The following is a 17,564-nucleotide window of genomic DNA, read 5'->3' on the forward strand; positions in this document are numbered from 1 at the left end:
CTTGCTGAAATCCCCTTATTTCCCAGTTTCTCTCCCAACAGAATCAAAGTTGGGTTGGATACATACAAGGCAAGCACCCTCACCACTGTACGTTTGCTCTCTTCCTGAGTTGGGTTAGGTTGGGTTTCAGAACCGTATCTGTCAATACTCAGCACTTGCTACTAGCTGTGTTCAGGGACCCAATGTGGTGCTGGGGATTGAACCATTCACATGCAATACAAGCACCTTAACTGCTGTACTATCTCTCTAGCCCTTGCTTTTCTTTTTGCACAGTACTAGGAATAAAATCTAGGCATGAAAGACATATATTCTATCACTGAATCACATCCCCTACCAAGATAAGAAAGTTTTAGAACTGTTGATGAGTAAGTGGGAGAAATGGGGACTTAGTAGGAACTGAGTCATGTCTATTAAAATCATTCAACCTGTGCTGGAGTGATAGCACAGCAGTAAGACATTCCCAGTATCCTATTATTAGTACCCCAGTATTCCAAGTATCCTGAGAGCTGCTGGGTGTGGCCCAAAAACCAAAAATTAGAGACTGGAGAGATAGCACAGCGGTAGGGCCCTTGCCTTGCAAGCAGCCGATCCAGGAGGGATGGTGGTTCAAATCCCAGCATCCCATATGGTCCCCCATACCTGACCCAAAAACTGAAAATAAGATCATTCAACTAACAATTCAATTAACACCCAACTAGCCTAATTCTAAGAATAAAGTTTACATAAAAGTCTATACAAAGTAATATGCTAGAAGAGTTTAACAAAGGTTTGAACCAAACTTAATGTTCGAGGAGCCACAAATGCATCTTAGTGCTCTGTATGAAGTCTGTCTTGGGTTCTGTCCTTGGTGCCCAAAACAAGCAAACAAAAAGGCTCATAGTGAACCATAGAGTTCTAAGAAAGCTCCTTTGTTAGTTTGCTGCTTTTTTTGGGCGGAGAGCACCCCAGGTGACGCTTAAGGATACTCCTGGCTATGCGCTTAAAAATCACTCCTGGCATGGGGGACCATATGGGACTCTGGGGGATCGAACAGCGGTCCATCCTGGGTCAGCCGCATGCAAGGCAAACGCCCTACCACTGCGCCATTGCTCCGGCCCCATAGTTTGCTTTTTGATAGTCACACCTTGTGGTGTTCAGGGGGCAACGCTGGGCTCTTAGAGTCACTTGCTACATGATGGGGGAATCTATAGGGTGCTGAGTGCCGATCTGGGCCTCCCAATGGAATGCAGGCCCTTTAAGCTATTGCCCTGGCTGTCCTTTTGGACTCCTTTCAGTCCTGGAGGGGAGAATGAAAGGTTGGCATGAACCACAGCTGGCAGTTCTGAGGTTATTATTTTGATTCTGAGCAGGGATCATTCCTGGCCATACCTGATATCAAATCAGTGCCTTCTGTAAAGCAAGTTCCTTAATCTCTCAGCCCCATGCTTTTGTTTTCTTTAGGAATGATTAACAAAATATATAAAGTGCAGGGGGAAGAGATAGTACAGTGGGTTGGACGCTTTCATGGGGCAAACCCAGGTTCGATCCTTGGCAATATATATGCCCCCCACGGGGCACCACCAGGAGTGATCCCTGAGCACTGTTGGGTGTGCCTATCCCCGAAAAAGTATCAAGTATAGAACTCTACTTGGCTTTATATGGGAAATATCTAGTAAAGAATATTTTAAAACTGATTTCATTGCTTGTTTCTGGGCAGAGAAGCTAGAAGACACTGACTTCTCAGTGTATGCTTTGAAGCAGTGCATAATTATCCTTTCAAAATACAATTTAATAAATAAAAAAAAAAAAGTAAGGAAAACTCCTTTGTTATTCTAAGCAAACCGAATCAGTGAGAAAGGAACCAAGAATCATTGCACTCCTACCATGTTCCAGACCCTTGTTGTTCCCTGCAGTTCCACAAACACTACCTCCATTTACTTAACCCTGATATGCAGCGGGATGTAAAAGTTAAATTGAACAAACGTCAAGCCTACTCTAGCCACCAGCCTCCTGCCTCCACGCCCCACACTGCTTCTTGCAGCAAAGTGCCCTGTTTTTTTGAAAGTGCCTTTAGTGGGCACTTTGCGCTGAGCTGGCATCAGTCCCAAGTGCTTGACGTGACCCATCAAGGCGACTCTGGAAAGTCTGGAGAACCCGTCCCCCTTGGATGGAAGAGACGGGCTGAGAAGGGGCGCCTGAAGCCAGGTCCAACTCAAAGCTCCCGCTTCAGGAGCTTGCCTTGCCCGCGGCCTACGCAGGACGGACCCCGGTGCGAATCCCGGCATCTCATAAAGTCCCCCGAGCCTGCCAGGAGCGATATCTGAGCGCAGAGCCTGGAGTAATCCGTGAGCGTTGCCGGGCGTGACCCAGACACAAAAACGAAAACAAGGCGCAACTGCCCCGAAGCAGGAAGTCCCGCTCCACTGCGAAAGGAGCAGGCGCTTCCGGAAGGGGCGGAGTCAGGCAGCGCGAAAGCTCGCGAGAACTCAGCGCGCGCGAGCTCTGAAGCCGCTTCGCGGTCACGTGGCCACGCCCGCCGCGGGCAGGCTCCGCTGCCTCCCGTTCTCCCTCTTGCGGCGCGCGCCCGCGAGCTCCGTGCGCGCGCGTGGCCGGGATTCCGCCGCGTCGGGGACGTCCCGCCGTCCGCCCCGTGCCGCCGCCGCCGCCGCCGCCGCCGCGTCCGGGGGGCTGGGGTTGGGCCGAGCCGCCGCCGCCGCCGTTGCCGGGATGCCGCGGGTGTACATCGGCCGCCTGAGCTACCAGGCCCGCGAGCGCGACGTGGAGCGCTTCTTTAAGGGCTACGGGAAGATCCTGGAGGTGGATCTGAAGAACGGGTGAGGAGGGCGGAAGGCGAGCCGGGCCGGGCCGGGCGGGGACGGGGTCTGGCCGGGGGAGGGCGGCGGCGGCCGGGCGCCCGAGGGAGCGACGCTCACGCCGGCCGCCGCCTCCCCCGCCGTCAGAGCCGCTCGGGCTCGGGGCGCGCGTAGGCCCCGGCTCCCTGTGCGCCTGCGCGGGCCGGGTGCGGGCGGGGTCCTGGGAAGGGGCGCGGGAGGGGAGGGGCGGCACCCGCCTCGCGCGCCCCCTCCCGCCGCCTCTCCCCGCCCCCGGCCCGGACGGCCAGCGCTGGATGGGGGGCTCCGGGGCATCCAGGGTCCGGCCGTGCGGCGGTCTGGGGACAGTTTCCCGAGCGTCGTCTGTCTTGCCACTTTTGGGGGCCAGCTGTGTCCCCCCGGTTTGGGGCTTCAGGAATGCGCGCTGGGCCGTCCTGTGCTCGGCTGTCACTTGCCGCCCCCTGGGGCGGGGGCACACACACACACACACACACACACACACACATGCTTTCACAGTCTTTGGGCTTTGTGAGGTCTCTTTGGGTTCAGAGTTTCTGGGAGGGAAGAAAATAAACAAAAGCACGTGGAGGAGTCCAGCCTGATGATGCACCCGGGAAATAAATGTTAGGACTCCAATAGAAACGGTTAAGAAAAGTTGGGGTGGAGGGTCTGGAGAGGTAGCACAGCGGCGTTTGCCTTGCAAGCAGCCGATCCAGGACCAAAGGTGGTTGGTTCGAATCCCGGTGTCCCATATGGTCCCCCGAGCCATCCAAGAGCTATTTCTGAGCAGATAGCCAGGAGTAACCCCCTGAGCACCGCCCGGTGTGGCCCAAAAACCAAACAAACAAACAAAACAAAACAAAACAAAACCGAAAAGTTGCGGGCGTTTTCGTGTTCAAGCCTGAGTTGTTTAAAGCAAGACCTCTTGGCTTTCCAAAACGACGAAAAAGAAAAGAAAAAGCCACATTTGCAACTGGTCCCATAGGGGTACAGTTACCCCTCCCACACCTCCCACTCCACCCCACCCAGCGTAACACTAGCAAGTTTTGAAAGATACCGAGTTGAAAGTGGTAGCTACTGTTCACGCCGCTTGTTGGCTGGATTTCAAGTGTTCTCTATCTCAGGTTTTGGGCGACAGCCCTCTTACTAAGGTGAATGACCCCAGTGAAGGTCTGTGAGCTGAACCCCTTTAGGAAGTACACAGCCGAGCTCTTCAGTTCTTAGGGAATTCACTGTAGTGGAGAGAGGTTTTTCCGTGTGTGTTTTTTGGTGACATATCTGAGAGATCAAGTTATTCTTTGGGCCTAGGTTATTCTATGGAACTAGGTTTTGTGGGTGTTAACCTCATACCTAGGTTAGGTTGTCTCGGACCTCAGTCAGAACTAGTCACCTCTCTGATTCAGGGCTCTAGGCCACAAGAAAAGGGAGTGGAGCTGATTGTAAGGCAGGCTCTAAGCTAAGGAATCCCACTGCGATTATTAGATTGTGTTTGATGACAGGAGTATTTGGCAGAGTCTGTTTTCAAAGGTTGCTCGGTGTTAATGAGAAAACTGGCTAGTGGAGTAAATATATTAATAACCCACCAAGATGGGATATCAGATTAATGGAGATGGAATAGAAAGATGGGTATACCACATCTACCTTGAGTTACAGATGATATTTGCAAGTAAAGTTTGGTATGGTTTCTTTTGAAAAGTTCTCTGACTTGGCCGTGAAGAATTAGTTGACTAGGATTTGAAATGAGGGGGAAAACATGTATGAATATTGTATATCATCCCTGATGAGGGAAGGTGGTACAGTCAGGGATAATCCCGAGAAATAAATAGTAAAGAGTGTAGCTTGGAATGAGTCTCATGAAATATTGGAACGTTAACATAAACCAGGAACAACTGTAAGATTTTACATATCCAAATCATGGGGTTCTAACAGCTGGAGCACGTGCATGCTTTGCCGGTGGTAACTCCAGGTTCTATCCATTGCATTGTCTAGTCCACTATGTACCACCCAGAGTGACATTTCTACCTTCCTCATCGAAGTACCACCCAGCTGTGCTCAGTGCTTATTCCTGGCTTTGGGCTCAAACCACACTCCTAGGAGGGCTCAGGGACCAGGCATCCTCCTTACTCCATTGTACTATTACTCTAATCCCACGTTATTTTTATGAATAGAAAATGTAAACTTCTGTTTTGTTTTGTTTTTTAGTTTTTTTTGGGTCACACCCGGCGGTGCTCAGGGGTTACTCCTGGCTGTCTGCTCAGAAATAGCTCCTGGCAGGCACGGGGGACTATATGGGACACCGGGATTCGAACCAACCACCTTTGGTCCTGGATCGGCTGCTTGCAAGGCAAACGCCGCTGTGCTATCTCTCCGGGCCCAGAAAATGTAAACTTCTGGAAGAAATAAGCAACCGAGGAAATAAGATGATAGAGCGGCTCTTTCTAGTAGCTTAAATACCTGAGTATCTTGTGGGAATTCAGCATTCCTACTGATTCTCTACTGAAGTATGCACAAAATCTTTGTTTCAGAGTCAAGTTTGAAATGCGATATAGTCGGTCTGGTCTGTTCAGGGAATTAGTTTTTGTTTGGGTTTTTCTTTTTCTTTACTCTTGGTGATACTTAGGGGACCATAATGGGATTGAAGGAATTGAATCTGGGTCAGCCGCGTGCATGTCAATCACCTACCTGCTGTACTATCTTTCCATCCTAGTTCAGGAATCTTAAGGCACTTTTCTTATCACCAAACAGATCTCTGTCCTGGCAGCTTTTAGGAATCATTATGGAGGAAAAAGAGCTTCTGAGAAAAGAATCAGTGGTGTATCTCTATTTCGAGTAAGAATTGACTAAATGGTAAAGGTGCAAAGGAGTCTTAAAAGAAAGGAGTAGGTAGGTGGTTAAAAAAAAAAGCAATAATTGAGGAACATGTATAATCTTAGTCCTAGAAACTAAGAATTCTAGGTCCTCCCTACTTAGAAGCATTTTAACATAAGTTTTGGTTATTAGTAATTGAGATTTAAAGACAGTTTTGGGGTGTGTAGGATTTTGAAGAATTGCTGGAGAATTTCAAATTTATTAAAATTATATCGGTGCTATGTTAAGCTTAGGGTGGTAAGCAAAATTCAGAATTGCTTAAGGAAAAGTACTATTACAAAAGAAAGTCAAACAAATGAGGAAGCAAACAAATAGAGAGAAGGTTTTATCCTCTCTGGGTTTAAAGAAGAGGGCTGTATGCAAAATGTACTGCCAGTTTATTTAACTAAAGCACCCCTCCCCAGTCTAGATTGCTGTTGTTTAGAGAACACCTCGACAAATGGTTACATATGTTTACAATATATTCTCCCAGGACCATTCCAGATCTCCTAAGAGTCTTGAATTCTTACCTGCGACACTAATTAGCATGAGCCACTGAATGTGGGTTCAAGGCAGTGACACTCCTGGCAGTGATATTTACAGTCCATCTCTACCATATAGCTTTTACTGCCTTAAGTAATAATAAAACATCACAGGGGCCAGGACAGCCAGTAGAGCACTTACTTGACTTGAACATGGCTGACCTGGTTCCATCCCCAGCATTCTATATGGTCTCTGAGCATCGATAGGAGTGGTACTGTCACTTTCTAAGATCATTTTATTTACCTAGTAGCTAGACAGGTGACCATTGAGGTGGTGGAACTCCTAAGTTTTTTTTTTAAACTGATTATCAATTTCCAAATTTGTGTTTCAGATTACAGTGAAATCAATAATAGCCAAAATTTTCAAAAGTTATCCAAGTCTGTTTAATTGGATTTTCACAATATCTTTATTAAAATGTTTTGTGAAAGTTTTTGTTTCCACCCTTGTAAAAAAAAAAAAAGTTCCTTCATTTGGGGCTGGAACGATAGCATAGCAGTAGGGTATTTGCCTTGCACGCGGCTGACCCAGGATGGACCTCGGTTTGATCCCTGGCATCCCATATGGTCCCCCAAGCCAAGAGCGATTTCTAAGTACATAGCCAGGGTAGGGCCTTTGCCTTGCACATGGCTGACCCAGGTCAATCCCCAGCATCCCATATGGTCCCTGAGACTGTCAGAAATAACCCCTGAATGCTGCCAGGTGTAGCCCCAAAACAAAATTCCCCCAAGGGCTGAGTGGTAAGCCCCTTGTCTTGTACCTGGCCAACTCAGGTTTGGTCCCCGGTACCAACCACGTCCAGTAAGCCCTGAACACTGCCAAGAATGATCCCTAAGCATGGCCATAAGTAAGCCCTGAGTACAATTGGATGTGGCCCCAAAACAAATTCAAGTAGAAAGTACCTAAGTCTATTCTTTTTGTTGTTTTTGTTGTTGGTGGTGGTAATTTTTGAACAACACACAGCAATGCTTAAAGGCTACTCCTGACTCTATGCTCAGAAATTACTCTTGGCAGGCTCAGAGGACCACATGGGATACCAGGGATGGAACCCACATCGACCACGTGAAAGGCAAACGTCCTACTTGCTGTACTATCGTTCCAGCCCTACCGAAGTCAATTCTTAAAATAATGTTAAGACATCTTTGTTCTGTGTGTCATGATCACTACTAGCTGGTTAAACCTGAGATACTGTGAAGAATATCTGCCAAACCCATAACCTACAGGAGAGGGTTCTCTCTTGATTGAATCCTCAAGGAAAGGTGGTTCTATCTAATGTTTCCTTTGGAGGTGTGTTGAAAGAAATGTTACTAGTGCTCTAGGTTATTGTTTTCTGGCTAACAGATCTCTTTATTCTTTTTTTTTTTGTTTTTTTTTGTTTGTTTGTTTTGGGTCACACCCAGCAGAGCTCAAGGGTTACTCTTGACTCTATGCTCAGAAATGGCTCCTGGCAGACTCATATGGGATGCCGGGATTAGAACCACCGACCTTCTGCATGCAAGGCAAACACCTTACCTCCATGCTATCTCTTCGGTCCCGATCTCTTTATTCTTTTGTTTTGTTTTTTTTGTTTTTCGGGCCACACCCGTTTGATGCTCAGGGGTTACTCCTGGCTAAGCGCTCAGAAATTGCCCCTGGCTTGGGGGGACCATATGGGATGCTGGGGGGGGGGGGGGGGATCAAACCGAGGTCGTGATCTTTCCTTGGCTAGCGCTTGCACCTGACCTCTAGTGCTACCTCGCCAGCCCAGATCTCTTTATTCTTAATTATGTTATCTTCATTCTCTACCAAATAAGTAAATGCTTGATAATTTTCCTTTTTTTGTTTTTGGGCCACACCTGGTGATGTTCAGGGGTTACTCCTGGCTATGCGCTCAGAAATTGCTCCTGGCTGGGGGACCATATGGGACGTCAGGGGATCAAACTGCAGTCCGTCCTAGGTCAGCCACGTGCCAGATGAATGCCCTACTGCTTGTGCCACCGCTCCAGCCCCAGTGCTTAATAATTTTTATGATACTGCTTCCACTCGTGGATGATATACATAACAGCTTGAAAACCATCACTCCTTTTAAGAACCTTCTTGTTCATGACAGTTTTACCTTCAAAAAAAATCATTAGTGGCTGGAGATTTAGCTCAATTGACTAAAGATATGCTTTGCATATGGGATAACCAAGTTTTATCCATGCATTGTGTAGTCCTTTAAGCACCAACAGGTACAGTCCAAAAACCAAAAAATAAAGTGACATCACTAGGACCAGTGACTTCATTTAGTGGTAGAACATCATTGGCCTTATATGTGAGGCCCTGGGTTTGGTCCCTGGCACTACAAAGAAAAGTAATACATTTGGTCCTATTTTAATTTAGTGATTAGGAGAGTAAACATAGTTTTATTTAAAGAACTGTTTGAAAATTGTTTGTGGCTAGTTAAAATTAAAGACCCACTTTAATTCATATAATATTTTTAAGTAGCATGAATTTTTGTTTATAAAGTATATAATTTTTTAGTTGAACAAAAAAATCAAAAATGATATGGTAGTCTGCATTAAGACTTTCCTAATATACTTGCTGTTTTGCCCACACCTAGTGCTCAGGGCTTACCCCTGACTGTGCTTAGGGAGCACTCCTGGTGATAATCAGATCATAATGTAGTGTCAGGGTTGCAAAATCTCTACCCCATATACTCTCCAATCCTCACTTGCTTTTTATTATTTATGTGCTGTTAATGTTTTTTTGGGGGGTCACATCCAGTGACACTCAGGAGTTACTCCTATCTCTGCACTCAGGAATTTTTCTGGTGGTGCTTGGAGGACCAAATGGGATACCAGGGATCAAACCTGGGTTGACTGCATGCAAAGCATATGCCCACTGTTTTTCCATCCCCATCCTTTGCTTGTAATATCTACCCAGGAATTGAATCAGAGTCAGGCACATGCAGAGCAAACACCTTAATCACTGTCTCTCCAACCCATCTACCATGATTCCCACAAACTTGGTATCAAACTGTGCCTTGTATTTTATAACCTTTTTATCTACCTAACACTGATCTTTTTCCTTTGTCTAACTGTTAATGCCTGCATAATATTCCCAAATACATATGTACATAAACTGAATAACGTACATAAATAAAACATGTTGCAAGATGTGTAGGTTGTCTGATTCTTCATTGTTCTGTGCATATATAATGGTGGTAAATATTCTCATGTAAATTCTTGCTGCCCCCATTTTGTTTGCATCTGTCAAATGTATGATCATGTCTATCATCACCAATGATGATAAAAGAATCCATGCTGCTTGAAATGGACATTGGTTTAGCAGGTAAAATGGACTCTTGTGGATTTTGTGTTATTTGGGACATACCCTGCAGTGCTCAAGACTTACTCCTGGCAATGTTAGGGTGTGATGGGGATAGAATCCAAGTTGGCTGAGTGCAAAGCAAGCTCCCTATGCTATACTTTTGCTCTGGCTCCTGTGTTTTAACCATAGAAACACGAGCATGTTGTTTTGTTTATTAGTCGATGGCCAAAATTTATTGTTATTTTTTCTCCTCTTGATTTGAGTAATTTTTGACAACACCCAGTGCTACTCAGGGGTTTCTCCTGGCTTTGCACTCAGGAATCACTCCTGGTGGTTCGAGAGAGTCTGCTGCGTGCAAGGCAAAGTGCACTACCCACTATACTATCTCTCCGACTCCCTTAAAGTTACCTTAAAAAGGGTAACTTTTATAAGTTTTGACATTTTGAGAAGTCATGCCAAAAAATAATACTGTAACTACAATTTTGACTAAGCATTCATTGCAAACATATGTTGCCATAGTTCAGGCTTCTAACCATTGGTTCTGAGGTTTCTCAGTTTGTAGTAATAGGTATCATCTGTAGTTGTTTTGCGGGACCAGAGACATAGCATGGAGGTAAGGCATTTTGCCTTTGATGCAGAAGGACGGTGGTTCGAATCCCGGCATCCCATATGGTCCCCTGTGCCTGCTAGGGGCGATTTCTGAGCATAGAACCCCAGGAGTAACCCCTGAGCACTGCTGGGTATGACCCAAAAAAATCATCTGTAGTTGATTTGCTGTTATTTATTTTTTTTTTTTTTTGGTTTTTGGGCCACACCCGGTAATGCTCAGGGGTTACTCTTGGCTATGCGCTCACAAGTCGCTCCTGGCTTGGGGGACCATATGGGACGCCGGGGGATCAAACCGCGGTTCGTCCTAGGCTAGCGCTGGCAAGGCAGACACCTTACCTCTAGCGCCACCACGCCGGCCCCATTTGCTGTTATTTTAAACTCCTATTCTCCTATCTTACTCCTTGCTCATTGAAATAATCATGATTCAGTATAAAGCATTTGTCCTTAAAAGATAGACAGAGAATATTGACTGTTGAACTGTGCTAATTTTGAATGCATATCAACAGGTCATCAAATTATACTTGAAGCTTCTCAAAACGATTTATTGAGCATCTGAGAGATTGCAGGTGGGGTGGTATTTATAAATGCACAAGCTTAATAATGGAATTTAAAGATGTTTTTAAAAGTAAAGTAAAATTATTTTATTTAAAGACATTTACTTACAGAAATGTGAGGAGAGAAAAAGAGAATGTGGGCTTCTCCAAAGGGGAAAAGCTAGAAATTTAAAACATTAGATTTAACAACATGTATGACTTATATTTCAACCGAGTTTATCAAAGGAGTTCTTCAAACTACTGTTATCTTCAGTCTGTACTAATGGGTTCATTAAGTGACTGGCTTATGGTTGCATGAGTTATTGATTACTTTGGAAACATTATCTGCCGTATTCACATACCAGAGATAGCATGGGTACTGCCAATCAAAACTTCTCTCCTGTCCTTCCCTTTTTGTTTTTGTTTGTTTGGGGGCCATACCTGGTGATGTTCAGGGATCATTCCTTGTTTATCACTCAGGAATTATCCCTGGTAGTGCTCGGAAAACCAGATGAGTTGATGGACAAATCAGGGTCCCACACTTGCAAGGCAAATGCCTTACCCACTGTAGCCCCCCCACCCCCGTCCTTTCCAGATCCTTCTGACTTGTCCTTTTGGGACTTGTCTCCAATGGTGAGTTCAGGTTGCACAGCCTACCTCAGTGTTTAGTCTCTGAAGAGATTTTTCAACACACTAGTTATTGGTCTTGGTAATTCTTTCTTTGACCTGAACTAGACAGACTGCTAATGAAGACTTAATGATTCTTATTCTCAGACCATTTTCCAGAGAGCATAAGCTGGTATTTTTGCTGGCTGAATAGGGTTGTATTTGTGCAAGAAAATTATCTCTGTGCTGCTGTTATTTCTAAGGCTGTTATTGGAGTATTCTACATGTAGGGGTGTAGAGTATGTGCTGAATTTGTGGTGCTCATCTTTTGAGGAACTGCCCTTTGTGATAGAAATATTGAGTCTCTGATCTGCGAGTAATCACCAGAAGCACTTTGGAAACAGCTGTACCTCCTCCAGGTCCCCCAAGGCCTGCCTTTATTTAAGCCTGGATACCAGAGTCAGAAAACTTTGTGAAAAGAAACTTCTGGAGAAAGGAAAAAATTAAAATAGGAAGGTTTGGGTTCAGTTCCACCATCAGTAATAGAAGAGCCATGATGTTCAGATATAGGAATACGAAGTAGTCTTTGAAAAAAGTTACTTTGTACATAAATTATAGCTACTATTATGGTTGACACAGTGTTGTATTAGTTAACTAAGCCCTATTCAGCTATGAGCTACAAATGAGATACCATACTGTTGACATCAACATGTTTTGTATTTAAAGGTACCTTGAGTGCAGAGTTAGGAGAAAATCCTGATTTCTGTGGGATATGGCCCATGAACTCCCCCAACTACCACTAAATAAAATGATTTTTTTATTCAGTAAAATCTTAACATATTAACTTGCCAATTTCCAGGCATGGCCATCCCCAAAATACAGCAGAGGGTGTGACATCTTTAACCAAAACCAAATGGCTGGAGATAGCTCAAAGGATTGGAGTGCATTCTTTATATGCGGGATCCGTTTCCCAGCAACACATGGTTCCCTAATCAACACCAAATGTGGCCCAAGATCTAATGGGCTGGGGAGATACTACAGAGGTAAGGTGCTTGCCTTGAATGCAGCTGTCCCAAAAAATAAAATAAGAAAATATGGCTGTAGCCAGAGATTGTATGTGCTATGGTTATGGGGGACATGGGAATAAAGCCACAATGGTGCCAGAGGCATAACCTATATGGGGCTCTAGTACTTAATGCTCTGATGTAGTGTCACTTTTTGAGGTTTAGAGGTAAGTATGAACTGGCTCTTATTTTTTGGTGATAGCTTGGTAAGACAGCTCTGCTCGTCACTAGCCTACTGATATTTGATGGTAATTTTAGTGGAATCAGATAGTACTCCTGCTGCATATAAGCCCTGATCTCCTTTGAGTGTGAGTCATGCAGTATAGTAATACCCCAGGAGTTTAGTCATTATTAATTTGTGTTTTAGTTTTTAAGAATGTTAGTATTTTATCAGGAAACAAGTCCATTTGAGGCCTTTAAATTTCACTTACCTTGATGTTGATAAATATAGAAAATTGAAAATAGAGGTTATGATTGTCATCCCTTCCCCCCCCCCCTTTTTTTTTTTTTTTTTTTGGTTTTTGGATTTTGGGTCACACCCGGCAGCACTTGGGTTACTCCTGACTCTACGCTCAGAAACTGCACCTGGCAGGCTCGGGGACCATATGGGATTCCGGGATTCGAACCATTGTCCTTCTGCATGCAAGGCAAATGCCCTACCTCCATGCTATCTCTCTGGCCCAGCTTTCCAGTTCTTTTTAAAGAAAACAACCATGTTTACTTTAAATTGTCAAAACAAGGAGCCGGGAAGGTGGCGCTAGAGGTAAGGTGTCTGCCTTGCAAGCTCTAGGGTAGGATGGACAGCTGTTCTATCCCCACCCCACCCCACCCCACCCCCACACCCGTGTCCCATATGGTTCCCCCAAGCCAGGGGCAATTTCTGAGCGCATAGCCAGGAGTAACCCCTGAGCGTCAAACGGGTGTGGCCCAAAAACCAAAAAAAAAAAAAAAAATTGTCAAAACAATGCAGTTTATTTAAGAAATGTGGTTGTTATGTTTACTGCAAGTTTGGTCCACAAACTTTGAGAGTGTTGCTTTCCAGTAACAGCCCATTTTACAGGGTAAATGTATAAGGTTAATGTGGCAGCTCAAAGTCAAGTGCCTTCACACTTTAGTGTCTTCTCATCTTCTTTTTAAAATGGCTTACAAAGTGTGAAATAAATTGACAGATAGGCCCATAGAACAGTTACAAAGACTAAAAAATTTGATGTGTTGCTGAATTCTCTGTATTCTACTATTATACTAGAAGAATTTAGGGATTTTTAGGATGATGTTTGTTTATATTCTGCTTTCTTCAGTCTTTCATTCCTTCAAGATAGACTAGGGTTTTTGTGTTGTTTTAGCTTGGGGTTGGTTTTTATATATAGTTTGGAATTTTTTTCTCTTATTTTCCTAAACAGGTGTTAAATTTTTGATAGCAGAGGCTAGAGAGAGAGTACAGTAGTGTAGGGCACTGGCCTTATATACAGCCAACCAGGTTTGATCCCTGGCAATCCATATATTCCCCACTAACATCACCAAGAGTGACCCTTGAGTGCAAAGCCACGAGGATAGTGGGGTTGTGACCCAAAAATATTTTAAATAATGAAATTTTGATTAACATATAGAATTGCTTAGGAAATATTCATACTGGTATTACTGTACACCAGATACAGAAAAAAAATTTTTTTTTTGGTTTTTGGGTCACACCCGGCAGCGTTCAAGGGTTACTCCTGGCTCTATGCTCAGAAATCACTCCTGGCTGACTCGGGACCATATGGGATGCTGGGATTTGAACCAATGAGACCTGCATGAAAGGCAAACACCTTATCTTCATGCTATCTCTCTGGCCCCCAGAAAAAAATTTTAATATTTCTCAGGATTTTTTTTTTTTTTTTTTTTTTGGTTTTTGGGCCACACCCAGCAGTGCTCAGGGGTTACCCCTGGCTGTTGGCTCAGAAATAGCTCCTGGCAGGCACGGGGGACCACATGGGACGCCGGGATTCGAACCAACCACCTTAGGTCCTGGATCGGCTGCTTGGAGGGCAAACGCTGCTGTGCTATCTCTCCGGGCCCTATTTCTCAGGATTGACGTTGACAGTGATGTGGGTATTTATCATTCACATAATTTGATGAAATTGATTTTCTTTTTGAGCTTTTTTTCTTAAACCATCTGTGGAGATAGTAGAACAATGATTTCTTTTTTTGTTTTCTTGTTTTTTGTTTTTGTTTTTGTTTTTTGGGTCACACCCAGCAGCGCTCAGAGGTTACTCTTGGCTCCAGGCTCAGAAATAGCTCGCTCCTGGCAGGCTCGGGGAACCACATGGGATGCCGGGATTCAAACCAATGACCCTCTGCATGAAAGGCAAATGCCCTACCTCCATGCTCTCTCTCCGGCCCCTAGAACAGTGATTTCTGTAGATTTCATAGAATGTTAGTTTTATTAAGGTTACATTCTGGTTTGAAGAATCAGATGTTGAGTAACCTTGGCAAGCTACTTAACTGCTCTTTCGTTTGGTTTCTTCATTTGTGTGGTATTAGTAAACCTCAGAGTGAAAATTGCAAAGAAATTGAAAGAAGGAAGGCAAGTTAGAGGGTTTGAATAGTCACGTTAATAGTTTGGCTTAAATTAGATTTTAGATGCTTATCTGCAAAATATTTTTCTGATTACATCTGTAAATCTGTAAACCTTATAGTTTTCTTTGATTTCTAGTCCTTTTTTCTCCCCACTTCATTCATGCTTATTTTTCTTTTCCTTTTTTTCTTTTGGGGAGGCGGGGGAGGATTACCATTCTTTATAAAAACTAAATACATCCTTAAATACATAGTATTGTCAATATCCATTCACATCCACCACCTGTAGGTCCTATTCTTTATCATCTCTATGCTGTTCTAATTTTTTGCTGAGTCTTAAAACTAAAGATAGTTTCCAGGGGTGATATGGGGATTGCACAGAATAATCTTATTTTTCCTCTATTCTTCTAGTCTGTTATGTTCTGAACCCACACATGTTTTCGGAAGGACCAGATGGCTGACACTGGCTTATGGGAACCAAAAGACGAGTGAAAGTAACCTGATTGTCATTTACCCCAGGCTTAGAGGTGCTTCACCCTGCCCCAAGATCAATTTATTTTTTCTCTGGAGATCTAGCCCACATAGAAATAAATAAATAAATAAATAAATACACTTTAACACAGCTTGGCTTGCCTGATATGAGATTACCAGGTGAAGCAGCAACCTTTGTTAAATGGGAAGGACTGTACTCAGGATTGTGGGAAAGAAGAAGGGTGTGTATCTTGTGGTTACAAACTTAGATTTGGGGGACAGATGGATCTGGGTTTAAATCCAGCTACACTGTTTAAGAACTTGTTGACATTGAGCAAATGGATTTTCCTCTCCAAGCTTCAGCTCTCTCATTTATAAAATAGGAATAATAGTGATCATACATTCTTCACATATGATATAAAAAATAAATGAATTACCATATAAATTATTTAATTTGTGCCCAGTAGTATACAATTAGCCTTTGTTACTATTAAAGAACTCAATCAAATGAGAAAATAAACACAGCAAGGCTGGAGAGCTTGCAAACATTGTCATGTGAAACAAAAATGAATGGAAAGGCTAAGGAAGTTCTAAAATGACTTAAGTCAGAGGCAAGCTTCTGAGAAAGGAGATGACTCGAGTATATTGAAGATTGATATGAGTCACCTTGTGTAATCAAGGCATTCTGAAGTTAGACAATGATACAGAGCTAGAGGAGTCACCAGAGACCTCTGTGCAAAAGAACAGCTGGTTTTCCCTAATTTAAACAGACAAGTTGACAAAAAAATAGCTGTATTTAGAATTCGATTTTTTTGAAGAAAGCCCTGAGGGGCCAGCAAAGTGAAAAAGGTATAGAACTAGCTGTTGAATGTATGGGCACCCAGAGAGGAGCAGTCAGAGGTAATTATAAGGTTGTTGGTAGTTAATTAGGGTAGGGGGTCCAGATGAGAGAGATCATGAGGTAGGTTTTCTTCTTTGAAGGTGGGGAAAGATCAAGTGCAGACTGAGCTGTGGCCAACGTTTGCAGACCAGGAATCCACACTAGCTCTAATCAGAGAGCTCTTGGTGTGCGGGAACTACCAGTTTGCCGACGTGAAAAGAGCCCCAGACTGGGTACTGGTGAGCCCTGAAGTCGCACCCCAGCTCTGCCACTCAGTGAGCACGGGTAAGTCATCCACCTTCTTCGGGTGGCCTTGATGGCCCTCCCTCCTCTGAGGCTAAAGAAAGGTAGGCCAGATGCCCAGAGCAGCCTCCTTCCTGTCTCAGGATAGGAAAGGATCTTAGGGACCTATTTCATGGGGTAGGAGCTCCTATCCGCTGGTTATAAACAACCCTCTGTTAAGGGGAAAGTCAAATCACAACTACGATCAGTGACCCAAAGCAGTGGATGTGATTGGTTAACTCTACTTTTGGTTAACTCTACTGCTTCCCTGGAATGTGGACCTTTGGAATCAGGGGAAGTTATGCTGATTCTGACTCATAAGCCTTTCTCTGAGTTGGCCTCATCTGAGCTTTAGGCAGTTAATGCACAAGTGTCTTTCTGCTATTTCTAAGCACTTTATGCAGACAAGATTTACCTTTTTTTAAATTTCTATCCTGTCAATGTGTCCTAGATTTTTTTTTTAACCTCATAACACTAAATTGTCTGAAGCATAGGACCTACACTGAGTTCTTTGAAAAAAAGGCTGTTTGATTCCTGTTCACTGAATGCCATTTCTTTCAGGGTAGACTTAAGGGCTGTGCCCTAAAGTACCGTGCTATTGAACCTAGTTTGAGGGTTCAAGTCACCCCATGGGTTAACTTCAACAGATGAAAATTTTTCCTTGGCTACAGCAACATCCCTAATCCTGACCAGCCATGGAGAGGTTCGGTTCTTACAAGGAAAATGAGTGAATGTGGGAATGGCTCACCACATTGGGAAAACAAAACTCACATCCTGCTGATGGTTGGCTGAGGACTCTCGTGCCCACATACAAAGAAAAAGCATGTGGCACAGTTTTAGGACAAAGGTGAGCAGAGATCCACTATGGAAAGGGGCACATTTTTCTTGTAGAGAGAACATCCAAGGCATGCCCCTCGGTAAGCAGTATTGGTGGGTGACCGCAGTTACACGCATGGAGGCTTGCTTTCTCCTTGCTCCTCACATTCACTCCCCATCAGCCAGCTGGTAGCAAGCACCCTCTCATTACACCCCACCCAGTAAGCTGTTGTTGAACATACCTCTAAACAAGGGATCTTCC

The 17,564-nt window shown here is 44.2% G+C and overlaps 1 protein-coding gene across 4 annotated transcripts in view; it reads left to right on the forward strand.

Annotated features, from left to right (window-relative positions):
- The first annotated feature begins 2,655 nt into the window (after nt 1-2,655).
- SRSF4 (serine and arginine rich splicing factor 4) overlaps nt 2,656-17,564 on the forward strand; it is a 30,132-nt gene continuing 15,223 nt past the window's right edge. Inside the window, exons 1-5 of one of the 4 annotated variants that reach the window (XM_049774796.1) lie at nt 2,689-2,813; nt 12,096-12,279; nt 15,265-15,566; nt 16,306-16,489; nt 17,158-17,333. In XM_049774796.1, coding sequence (XP_049630753.1) covers nt 17,218-17,333 — 116 coding nt within the window. In that variant the 5' untranslated portion in view covers nt 2,689-2,813; nt 12,096-12,279; nt 15,265-15,566; nt 16,306-16,489; nt 17,158-17,217. Of the gene's footprint in view, nt 2,814-12,095; nt 12,280-15,264; nt 15,567-16,305; nt 17,334-17,564 lie in introns of all 4 variants that reach the window. The other 3 variants (XM_049774797.1, XM_049774798.1, XM_049774799.1) reach the window with 3 other exon arrangements.

The sequence above is a fragment of the Suncus etruscus genome, chromosome 6 (genome assembly GCF_024139225.1).
Source record: "Suncus etruscus isolate mSunEtr1 chromosome 6, mSunEtr1.pri.cur, whole genome shotgun sequence".
In the NCBI taxonomy this organism is placed as follows: Eukaryota; Metazoa; Chordata; class Mammalia; order Eulipotyphla; family Soricidae; genus Suncus; species Suncus etruscus.